The following is a 13,231-nucleotide window of genomic DNA, read 5'->3' on the forward strand; positions in this document are numbered from 1 at the left end:
CTGTTTAGTTTAGGGGCATTTACCATCAAATAAATTATATACTAATCATAATGAGTAATGATAAAAAAAATAGAATAATTTTGTTTTCAATTAAATTGAAAAACAGTTACTGTGGTTCTAGAGTCTAGCAAACTGAGGACGGAATCTTTAAGTAATTAATATAACTATTATATTTTGAATTTGACCTTTTTATAGGTTACCCCATAATATAAAATCTATAATGATGTACAATCTTAAGTCTATTTGCAAAGTAATACGGTTTTTGAAAATGATGGAAACAAATTAAGGATTAGTTTCCATCATTTTTAAAACCATAACTAATTTTGAATATTGAATTTAAACTATTTCAGTTTCAGCCAGATAAGTTATATTTAATAGAAAAAGGAGAAAAAAACAGACAAAAAATTTAAACTAAGTTGAAATAATTCAACAGATTCATAGAAAATCTAAATTAACATAAAATGTTGACTGGAATTTTCTCAAAAATATAATCTTCGATCTAATTGAAAATTCAGACTAGAAATTTATAATAAAGAAATAATGCCTTGTTTTGATGTTTACTGTTTATTTACGTTGGATATTGCATAAGTCTTTAAAGTCAAGTTTAAATTATGATAAATGGCTTCATCAGTGTTAAAATACTTTTTTCACCCCAATTTTTAATTAATTTTTTTATGTTTAAGGACAATTTTTCTTTTAAATTTCTATTTTGAGTGTTAAATAAATAAACAAATAAAAATCCTTGCATTTAATCAAAAACATATAAACATAACTAAATATATATAAATTAAATAAACTATGTATAAAAATTATATAAAGGCTAACAGTAAATAATGCATAGTTAAAAGGATATTAAATAATAAATACAATTGAAAACAAATATTTGCACACTAGCAGAGTTATTTAAAAGAGTAGAAAATTCAAAGAAAAAAAAACTTTTTCAATATTTATCAAGTAATTTTTCTGAAGCTGACCATATTAATATGGATTGTCTGGTAAAACTGGTAACCCATAATGCCACTATGTATAAATGTTAAACAAAAGCAAACAGTAAGTAATAAATATTTGAAAGGATATTAAATAAGAAATACAACTGAAAATAAATGTTTACTCAATTTAATCCAACAAAAATTTGTAACAAAAACATTTTATGACCTTACACAAGAAAACACTGTATTAGAACATAGAAAACACATACGAATACTTAGCATAGCGAAATAAAATGTATGCTAATTAAACTATAATGATTTCAAAACTAACAATTTTCCAATTAGAAAAAAAGAACCGGGAAGAGTTTCACTTACCACAGATATAGCTTTGAACTACAGTCATACGATTCGTGGTAAGAGTCCCAGTTTTATCGGAACATATGGCAGTGGCATTACCCATAGTTTCACAAGCATCTAAATGCCTAACTAAATTGTTGTCTTTCATCATTTTCTGAAAAGTATCAAACTCAAATTAAAAATATATATCTACATGTCAAAAATGAAAATTTAATTTAATAATACTTATAATCATTCCACATAAATATAGGCTTTTTGATAAAATTGAAAAATGAAATTAAATATAGGAAAACAAATATTCTATAATAACAGATAAATAATTGAGGATTTATTTTTTCAAACACAATATTTCCCTCTTCCTTAGGAAGCAGCTATGTAATGGAGAATTGATAGGAATTATTGTCGGACCTTAACCGCTACATTAAGATCTTTAAAGACAGTATGGCAACATTGTAAATTCTGAAACTAATTTAGGTTTAATACTATTACCGAAATACCTAATTTACTTTATATCTTTATTGCATAAATTAGCTCAGTGATTTCCATTTTTTGCGGCTATTGGAACCCTAAATGATCAAACTTCTTTAGGTGGAGCCCCAGCATTATAAATGGTGTTTATGAAGTCTCGGACCCATTTTGATGTTTAAAAACTTTTAAAATAATAAAGATAGATTAAAATTAATAACATAAATGGTTAGATAGACTAAAAAAGTTTCATGACCCTTGTCAATGAACTTCCACACGTGCCCCCTTCGTCGCACGGAGAATATCAAGTCGATAGTCAATTTCACCCCAGCTAGCGGCAAGCATGTCTGCATCCACAGAGGCTATCGCGATTCTAATTCTGGCTTTTAGGTCATCAATGTTCCACACGATCCTCCTGTAAACATTGTCCTTTATAAATCCAAAAAGAAAAAAGTCCAGCGGCGTTATATCAGGTGATCTGGGTGACCAAGGCATTGGACCACCTCGCCCAATCCATCTTCCTGGAAAATGGTCATTCAAAGAACTACGAATGATGATACCCCAATGAGGTGGTGCACCACCTTGTTGCAAAAAGACATGTGGCTGAAGCTCTTCTAGTTGTGGAAATACGAAGTTTTCCAACATGTCTAAGTATACGGCTGATGAGACCCTCTTTTCTGTAAAAAAGAAAGGCCCAATGACTTGGTCGTGCATTAGTTCACACCACACATTAACCTTTGGGGAATCCCTTTGTGCCTCACGGTATTCATGGGGTTTTTTAGATCCCCATATGCTTACATTATGGAGATTAACAATGCCAGAAACATGAAAGGATGGTTCGTCGGAGAACATTATGCGCTTCAGAAAATCAGCAGCATCTTCTATCCTTCCGACCATATCTATTGCAAACGCCATCCTCCTAGGCCTATCGTCCGATTCCAAACCTTGAACAATTTCAACTTTGTATGCAAGCAGTCTTAATTGTTTCTTAATAACCTTGTGCACCGTCGAAATTAGCATATCCAATTCTCTTGCTGCTGATCTCACAGATCTTTTAGGATTGTCTTAAAGTGTCTGTCTGACACGCACAACATCAAAATCACTCTTGAAGGGACGTCCGGAACGTTCCTTATCTGCGATACTTCCAGTTTCTAGAAAATTCTTTTTCCACCGCAAGATGCTGCTTTTGGATGGAGGATCTTTTTGGTAAATTCTTCTGCAATTTCTCTGTGCTTGCACTATCGATTTCGTTTCCTTGAACAACCATAAAATCCGTGCTTTCTCTTTTGGTGTATGCATTCTCCTTAATATCCGCTCGAATAAAACATCACATAGAAAAGTACTGAATAGAACAAACACATCGCAAGTAAACATAACGTTGCAATAGTTGCAAAAACAAAAGAGAGAAAAATGCAATTAATAAACAGACAATATTTAGAATAGTACAGATATTTAGAGTCGAAAATGAAATTAGCTGAAATTAACCACATGTGAAGACGATATTTACAAAAGTAAAGTAATAAGTCTGTTTATATCTTCATTATTTTATGAGTTATTAAACATCAAAATGGGTCCGGGAATTTATAAACACCCTGTATATATATATATATATATATATATATATATATATATATATATATAAATAAAGATCATAAGTTGCTAGAATTATACCGACAAAAAATAAATAAATAAAATAAAGACTTAATTATTTTTGAATTTAGTTATTTTATTTTAAATTGAAAAGCTTGATGAGAAATACTTATAGGATTTTTTATTAATGCATATTTTTTTCAAATAATTTATTCAATACATTTTTATTAATTTTTTTAACTTAATAAATTTTTTATTGACATTTTACATAAATAATTTTAGATACAAAACCAAAATAGTAAAAAAAAACATGGTTCATTAATTGAATATCAATATAATTATTTCTGGTTAAAAAAAAGTAACTCTTGGAACTAGTGTTATCCTTCTTTGAAAACCTAGGGTTCTGCAGAACACTTTTTAGGCACCACTCAATAAAGTAATTATAAACATTTAATAGTTGCAATTCTTTTCAAAAGGTTAGCAAGTGCAACATTCAGCAGTGAAAAATTAGAATTTTTCTTAAGAAAAATTATTGCACTTACCTTTACAGAATATGCAAGAGCAAGAGTGACAGCTAATGGAAGACCTTCAGGGACAGCAACAACTAGTACAGTGACACCAATGATGATAAATTTAACAATATAATTAACATAAAATGGACTCCAAGGACGAGATTGTATGACAAAAAATTTTATAGCAAAACGAATAATAAGAATAAGAACGGTTAAGACAGCTATTGTTGAACCTGCAAAGAGAGAAAAAAAACTAGAATGAAGAATAGAGCATTCCTTGTTAAAAATTTCCTTTATATATAAGGGAAGGTAAAAATAAAAATTTACAAAAAAATGTCTTTCACGCTTTTGTTTTATATTTATCCAGTTAAGAGGCAAGAAATGATAGACCAGTTTTATGTGGCTACAATTTGCCATATGTTCATGGTACATTTATAAATTATTTATAATTTTTACACCAATTTCATTATTTCTGGATAGACAAGCATAACATTAAGTTTTCACTTTTGGTGCTTTTTTTAAAAAGCATGAATTGAGTATCAGTTTTCTTATTATCACTATTGACATCATTATTTGCAGTTCCAATCAATAGGTTTACATCCCCTAACACATCTTCATCACTTGATAGGAAATGTTACAATACCTCCTTGAAGGTAAGCCTCCCGTGGTGCTTATAAAAAAGAACAAAGTTCAATTTCATGCCAACTGAAACCAGAATTGAAAGTTCAAGCAATATCCTTAAAGACAAGGAAACTTTTGGATCAGTACCCCCAGAAGTATGATTTGTTTTAGGAACATGGACGACTTCGTGACTCAACAGATTTAACGTGCATCAGTCACCATTTACTACATGGGGAGTCTTCAGCCGGCGCGGATCGAACTCACGATCTATTGGACATGGGCCTAGTGTCCTACCAACCAGGCCTACCTATAGAAAGAAATTCATTTTTGGCATATAATCTTAAACTAAGACTGCGAAGAAAAATTTTAAAAAATCCATCTTGATACTGATATTATAGTACACTATCCTACAATAATGGAAGAGACACTTTCGGTTTTTGACATTTCTTTGAATTTCTTAATAAATAAACTCATGTTTGTGAAAATTGCAACACCATGAAGGAAATGCTAAGCAGAGTATGATATGCAAATGATTAGAATTTCAGATCCGTAGCGCATGCATATGCTGAGCAGCGCCCTCAGAACGGCGGATGAATCCGAATAAATAGACGGCTGTAGCCAGGCGTGTATGGTTATCAGCGGTTATCTGCTAGTGGTAAACGTCAGCTTAGTCATTACTTATGCCTCTTCGGTGAAAGAGAGCGAGATTTCAACAACTTACGGAGTTTAAAAGGGGGGAAATCAACGGTCTTCGTGAAGCTGGATTGTTTATCGCGCAGTAGCCGCTCGTGTGCAGCATAACAGCAGCACAGTGTTTGAAAGCAGTCGATAGACGAGTGTCGGACAACTCGGAAATCCGGGAGTGGACCCCGAAATTTAACGTCAGCTCGCGATGATAGACAGCTGTTCCGCGTTGCTTTAAAGGACCGTACGGCTCCCTCTAGACAACTGGCAGCATGGTGGTCAATAGCTACAGGCGTTTCATTGTGTGCTTCATCAATTCGTAGACGTCTGCTGCAGCGTAGATTGCGCGCAAGGACTCTTTTATACAGGATCCCCCTCATGCTAAACCATCGCCACCTGCGGTTACAATGGGCCAATCAGCATAGGGACTGCCATGCTGATTGGAAGGGTGTCGTGTTTTCTGATGAATCCCGCTTTAATTTGTGGTACCATGAGGACCGCATTCGTGTCAGACGCTATGCCGGTGAACGCCACCTTCCGCAGTGCATTATCAAACGCCACAGTGGACGAACACCCGGTGTTATGGTCTATGGCGCCATAGCATATAATGGACGATCTCAATTGCTACAAACTGTGGGTAATCTGGACAGCAATTGGTTCATCAGTGAAGTTCTGCAGCCCCCAGCTGTCCCCTTCCTTCAACCCTTGCCAGGCGCTGCATTTCAACAGGACAATGCCCGCCCTCATATTGCTGAGGACTGTTCAATCCTTCCTTGCATCACGGCAGGCATAGCTTCTTTTTTGGCCTGCGTATTCCCCGGATATGTCCCCGATTGAAGATGTGTGGGATTTTGTTGGTCGGCATCTGGCTCGTGATCCTCGTCCTGTTGCTTCTACCATCGAACTGTGGATACGCATACGAACAATATGGAATTCTCTTCCTCAGACAGACATCCAAAGTTTGCTTGACTCCATGCGACCTCGTGTAGCAGCACTTATTGCGGTGCGTGGTGGCTACACAAAATACTCATTTCGATCTCTTGTTATTGTTTGTTTGCTTTGAAAGTTTAATCATTTATTTGTACCACTACCACTCAACCATGTATTAAATTTCATTCAATTATGACGATTCCTTCATGGTGTTGCAATTTTCACAAACAGGAGTTTACTTAGAGGATTACTTTTTAATTTTACAAGTGTTTGGGTCACGTAATTTTTCATATTTTGGTCAAGAGTCTGAATAAATATTTGAATTATAAAAACACCTCAATGACTAGATTTTTGTTATTTTTTTTAACCCAGTCTTTTTTTTTTACGCAGAAAAGTACAAGGGTCAAATTGATTTAGAAGAGGAAAGGAATTTTCAGTGGAAGGTGATTGAGAGAATTTAATAAATCATTTTTACTTGTGGAGTTTTATAATCTGCACTGTCCAGATGAAAAGATCAAAAGATGCATGAAAGCAGCTGTATGAAGCACTTTTAGTAATGGATACATGCTTAGAATATTTCATTCATATAAAATTAATGGATAATCAAAAAAATTTTGAGAATGAGAAGCGAGATCAAATTACATACTCTCTTTTGATAGCATTGTTTAACAATTATCAATCAATTACCATGGTAAAAATCATTTGAATTGGAAAAATAATAGGCAACAAATAACAAAATACAACAAGATGAAAAGTAATAATAGAATATATGCTTACCAGCGTAACCAATCTGTATTGCTAGTTTTGTCAGTTTTGTTTGCAAAACTGACTGTTCCTTCCGAGGACTAGCACTTGACGGTTCCGGCTTAGCAGGAACAATCTCAGCACCAGGCGTATCTCTATTATTAGCTTTCTCTGAAGAATCATTCATTAAATGGGAATTAGTAGAAACCATTGCTTCCTCATCTATTAAAATAAAATGAAAAGTAAGCAAAAAGTTGCACTTTTTCTGAATTAAGTAACATTTTATCTCAGTTTACATTCAATAATTAAAAGCCTTCTGAAAAGAAAAAAAAAAAGTTCTTTTTTAAATGAATTGTTTTATAAGCATTAGTTTTATAAAGAGAAATAAATATATTACTGTAATAAGTAAGTATACTTCATAAACTGAACGACCAATCAAAACAAAAAATTTACAACTTGGTTCCTTTTTTTCCCTTTTAGGGACGACAACAAAAGAAATAAGAACTTAGATTATTTAAAGTATCAATATATTACAACATATAAGATATTATAGCATTCATGCTTTCATTGAACATTAAATTATTATGCCAGTAACAAAACTCATTTTAGACGTAAATGATTTATATTAGCTTCATTCTATAAAATTTTTGAGGAATATTGATATTTACTTTTTAACTGGTTTAAAAAAGCAGCCTTAAAAAAGGACTAAAACTCTGTAATTAGGAAAAAGAACAGTATGATACAACTTACTTAAAGTTTACCAAATAATGTTATAAAACATTTTTTTAAATAAAAAAATACATAACATTTATTGGGCTCTTGGAATCTATGTTAAGAAAATGAAACTTATACGAGGCATGTGCAGTATTCTTAAAATGATTATTTAAAAAACAGTTTTAAATAAATTTCATTGATAGACTTAAGAATAGCGTCCATGAACTATTACTGGGGTCAGAATTAAAAGTGCATCTATGACCTTTATGGAAAAAATGGGATTCTAAGACATTATCAAGCACAAAATAACAATTCTACATTGAATGCAAAAGACAATCATTTATGCTGTAATACTGAAAATTTGAATAAAAATTAACTAAGATCTTATTGTTCTGTCATTAAATCTTTAGAAGTAAACATAGATCAAAAAGCAAAATTTTTTTAAAACAATTTTTTCATCATTATTTCAACTCCATCTTTTTTTATTTATATGTCGATAAAAATTAGTGTACACAAATATACTCAACCCTTTAACTATGAAATCTCGTGGAAAAATTAAATAAAAACATCTCACAGAATGTTTTCAGATAGAAAACTTGTCAAAAGTACTCTTCAGTTTTGTTTTTATAGTAAAAGAGAGAAAGTCGAACTTGCACACAGCAATACAAACACAAGTAACAAAGACAATTTAAAACAACTTTTTACATAAGCACTTCTTTAAGCAACCTTAAATAACATTTTATCAAGCTTTTGATTTCAATTCACATTAAACAAAAAAAAAAGTTAACCACCCCTTATAAGTATTCATTTTTAATAATTGTTTTTTTTCTTCTTCTCAATACATACAGAAAATTGCAATTGTTCAATAGAATTGTAAGGTAACAAAACATAATTAACAGAAAGTATAATACTACTTTATTTTGAAAAGCTCATTAAGGTACCTAAAGATATTGTGTTTACTAAAAATCATTTATTTACATGTTTACATTCTAACATGAAAGTTTCTTTAAACTTTCTAGAGTACATACTTTTTGAAATAATGTAAACATAAGTAAACAATTATCCATGGAAAGAAAACTTATCTTTAACTACTTAAAAAATCTCATCTGACGCACCAACTACAATCGTCAAAGCGCAAAATGGATTTAAAATCTGCAAACTGAAAAAAAAAACATGTAGAGGTTTGCAGGGGCATTAAGTGGTTAGAATCAATGTTATGCAAATTCAATAGTAGGATAAATATGGCAGGGTGCCTGTTTCTCACTCTCTTCCCTTTTAACTTTGTAACAGGCAGAAGTTACTACCGGCAGATATGAGCAGAGGAACAACTGAGATGATGGAAACCCGGATTTTACAGACACTATGGTTTTCAACCTCTATGACTTGATGTTGTAGAATTTCGTATCCTGGACATTTTAACACTGAGAATCAGCCTAATTTCTCCTGCCAGATATTTTGCAGATTGCACACATGGGTAATATGAATTGTATCTGTGAATGGAGCTTTGGGTGGAAACTTGGAATTTTAAGATTACTTTGAATTGCTAGCAGTTAAACAGATCTATTTATTTTTCAACAATGCAATGTTCTTCCTGTTCATGACTAATGTAGGTATTATGCTTCTTTTAAAGCTATTTGAACCTAATTGTGCTTCATCTACAGAGAACTGAACCAAGTTGTAATGCTTCCTCTACAGCGAATTGTACTGCATAGGTGTGCTTATAGTAGTTGTCGTACTAGTTTACAATTAACTGTTTATTGTATCTGCCCATGGTAGCGGGTGTACAGCTGAGATTTGTATGCAACAAACTATACTTGTTGAATATGCATCCAGTAGATGGGTAAAGGAGTTCTCTACGTCAAGTCTTAGTCCATGTACCTAACACATCTGGAATAATGAACCTGCAATTAATTTCCGTCTGTTTCTTCCTTCTCCTGTTTTTTTTTGTTCACATGCAGTACATCACAATGTTGAGCTAAGGGAGGATTCACAACCACTTATTCAAGTTTGTTGATAGTATTCCTCTTTTCATTTCTATTTTCACGTTGTTACTAAAGCAAATTACAAAATCCAGAAAACAGAAGTTTTGTACAATTTCAAATTTATAAGTATCAACTTCAAAGTATGGTTGAATTCATTCGTCTGTCTTTAGTAATAATCATATATTTTTTTCTACATTTATTTTAAGGTTAAATTTCTTTGTTGACTTTTTAAATTTATCAAATGCATCCTTTAAATCTCTCTGTTCCAGCAATCATGTTACATTATTATATGCATTCATTATAGATAGTAACTTCAGTGTTTATTCTAGAATCTTTAATAATTTATTCTAGGGCTACGTTGTAAAAGGAAATGTGATAAGGCATCTTCTTCTCTTAATCCATTTTTAATAAAGAAATTGTAAAAAAAAAAAAAAATTTATTTCTTAAAGATGCCAGTGACATATAAATTTATATATTATTGCAAAAACTTTTGCGAAGTGTATGACAACCCATTTTTTTTCCATTGCCAATTCTATTTTAATTGACTAAAAGAAACACCAAGGCTAACTCAAGGAGAAAGACAAGGATAATTGCTGCATGCATCGCATAAAACAGATAATTAACATCCTTAAAAAAATTTTAAATAAAATTTCAGAACATTTATTTAAATGCATATTTATAAAGTAAAAAAAAATATATGCCAGTACGCGCTTGTTTCATTAGTGTTTAAATTCTTTGTATACTTATGAAAAGATATTTTCCAAGAATTAGAGTGCAGAAGCCATTCAAATATTAGCAGGGGTGATTGTAAGCCAAAGTCAAAATTCCGGAAAATTTCTTGAGTTAAAAAAAAAAGCAGTTTAAATTGAAAAAATTTTAAACAAGGTCTTTTTCCTTTTTCTCAATATTTCTTAGTTCACTTAAAATATATTTAAAATTTACACATACCTATACCATTTACACATAACTATGATGACCTGGAGAAGTAATTAAAATTTACTAATATGTCTTTCTTTCTTGAGTTAATGATTATAATAACTATTTACTGATAAAAAATTAATATTAATCATGAATATAAGCTAATAAAGTATCTGGCTCTCCCTTACAAACAAATAAAATAAATTGCGTTTTTAAGTTACACCTTTGAAAATTTGATTTCCCGAAACTTCTGTGATCAATAATTTTTTGAAACGGCTGGACCTTCAATTTCCGGAAACTTCTGGATCACTATTAGCGAAAAATCCGGAAATCCGATTTTTTTCCGGAGCACAATCAGTCCTGTATTAGGTAATGAGGGAAAGAGTTTTCATTTGCTTATTTTTGGTGAAATTGGGTAAAAGCAGTCTTAGCAAGGACACTAAATACTCTTTATTGTAACATATCTTTTATACAATGAAAAAAATTTATTTGAAAAAAAAAATACAAAGAAATATTTTAAGGGTGTATTTTACCTTCTGCCGTTCGCGATTTCTAAAGATAAGAATCAAAGACATTTCTAGGATAAAATTCAAACCAAGAATACTACCGAACTAGTTGCATGTTATCTTTTACAGCACAAAAGCTGGAGGTAAGCAGCATTCAATGATGCTTTAAGTATGAGATATTGAGAACTAAGCCTATTATTTCTAAAAATGAAAGAAAGCCCGGCTAGGATTAATGGTAAAAACATTTACAAACAGAATAATTCCTGTAGAATTTTCTGATTTTAAATTCCTGTAGATTTTTCTGATTTAAATTCCTGTAGAATTTTCTGATTAGAAAAATTTGGCTACGCTCCCTGATCTATATACGTCCCCAACTCGATGTATATTTTATACATCGAGTTGGGGACGTATATAGATCAGGGAGCGTAGCCAAATTTTTCAACAAAAAATAAGCACCCTTTAAGCACTTTTCAAGCACTCAAAAAATATTTTTAAACACTTTGAAAAATATCATAATTAGACAGGGTTGGCAAGTTTTTGACAATTGATGGTTTTATCCAGTTTTATTTACAGTGACGAAGACGATGGCACGTCACAAACAATGAAATTAACAAGAGAAATGAAATTTTCTATCACTAATAGAGAAAAAAAATTGGCAATGTTTAGTTGGTCCCTGTAATCAGCAAAAATTCGAGAGATTTTTTGATTCTATTACAGAGGGTGGAAAATTAAGTCTGAAATTGAGAATCCCTTGCAAAATGGAGCAGGATTGCACACGAGAGTCAAAAATCTTTACCACTGAATCCAGCTCAGTACACGCAAGTGCGAAAGCACAAGTATTTCATCAAACATGTAAAACAAATGGTGTTTTCACACACTACAGACCGGCGGGGCGCCGAAATAGATTGGGGTTGAATTAATTGTGAAAAAGTTGAACAGGACAATGTCTTTGTGCATAATTTGTGGAGAAAATCAACACGGTAAAGAAAAATATCACATTTAAGAAAAGGGAAAATTAAGCACTTTTTAAAAACACCCATGGTAAAAAGCACCCATAAGGGCTTTTAAAAAACGAAAATCGAAAATAAGCACTTTTTAAAAACGCTATGCACCCTGTAGATGATAACAGGCTATATTAAGTTATATAGAAAAACAATGGGAATAACAGTAATTATGAAGAACTTAATCAAGAGAAGCACCATTCTTTTCAATTTTATTAGCAAAAACTAAAAAACTGTGAAGGTAAACAAAAATTGGCACACTTATTAGCAATTGCTACCTTCTGTTAAAAATCTAGCACAAGCATTGAGGAAAGGGTGTAATTTGCCGACAAGGGAATGCTGAAAACTACAAAAATACACAAAATTAAAAAAAAGAGAATTGAAAAATATTTGAATGAATACTAAACTGCAATTTTGAATAAAAGGCTATTTCAAATCTTACATAACATGAAAATAAGACTTTTTGTGTTTTGAGGTAGAGGTTCCTAATAAATTTTATCCTGGGGGCCTAATATCTGTGTTCCCACCTTAAATAAGATAATAACAAAAGTACAAAAAAAAATTAAGTAAAAACTATTAAATAAGTAAAAATTAAAATTAAGTAAAATGATTAAAATCAAGTAAAAAATATTAAATAAAAAAAGAGAAGTAAATGTGAAAACATTTATTGACAAGAACAAATAACATCTTTCTGTCATAATATAAATTAATTGTACTTAAAATTGAAAAGTTTGATCTCTTTAAAAACAATTCACTTAAGTTTCACTCACGTTTTTAACATTCGGAAATAAAGATTAATGCCTTCAATTATACAGATTGGGCGCAGATTAAGCAGGAGTTCAGTCTTCCAAAAAGTTATTTAACCATAAATTTCTAATGTTTTCTTATCCGGGATAAATTTCATAAAACGAAGTATGCTCTTATATTTCAAATAGATTTTTTACAAAAATATTAAATATAGTCGTTAAAACAAATCCTCATTTCATGTAGATAGATCAGATAGATGCATAAACAATGACTTTCACACAGTTAAAGTTTAACAATATGAATTCTACAAATGTTTAAACAATACAGATTTAAATTACTTTCATTAAAAAGAAAATAACGAGAAATAATAAGTTTTTTTATACCACTCAGCAATAAAATTAATTTCAAAATTCAAATGAAATTACAAATTAACAGCAATGAAACAAAATAAGAATTCTTTTAATTGCATTACAGTAGAGTTCTGATTATCCGAGTTTCCGCTTTAACCGAGCTATCCAATATTTAAATTTT

At 31.2% G+C, this 13,231-nt stretch overlaps 1 protein-coding gene across 17 annotated transcripts in view; it reads right to left on the bottom strand.

Annotated features, from left to right (window-relative positions):
- The window catches only part of LOC107436424 (plasma membrane calcium-transporting ATPase 2), a 180,370-nt gene that overhangs the window by 33,073 nt on the left and 134,066 nt on the right, over positions 1-13,231 (bottom strand). For all 17 annotated transcript variants that reach the window (XM_087157571.1, XM_087157562.1, XM_087157572.1 and 14 more), the window contains 3 exons: positions 6,866-7,054; positions 3,884-4,086; positions 1,305-1,440 (listed from right to left, as the gene is read on the bottom strand). In XM_087157571.1, the coding sequence (XP_087013697.1) occupies positions 1,305-1,440; positions 3,884-4,086; positions 6,866-7,054 (528 nt within the window). The remainder of the gene's footprint in view (positions 1-1,304; positions 1,441-3,883; positions 4,087-6,865; positions 7,055-13,231) is intronic.

This window comes from Parasteatoda tepidariorum, chromosome 2 (assembly GCF_982258835.1).
Source record: "Parasteatoda tepidariorum strain Cologne lab strain chromosome 2, Ptep-v5.0, whole genome shotgun sequence".
Classification (NCBI taxonomy): domain Eukaryota; kingdom Metazoa; phylum Arthropoda; class Arachnida; order Araneae; family Theridiidae; genus Parasteatoda; species Parasteatoda tepidariorum.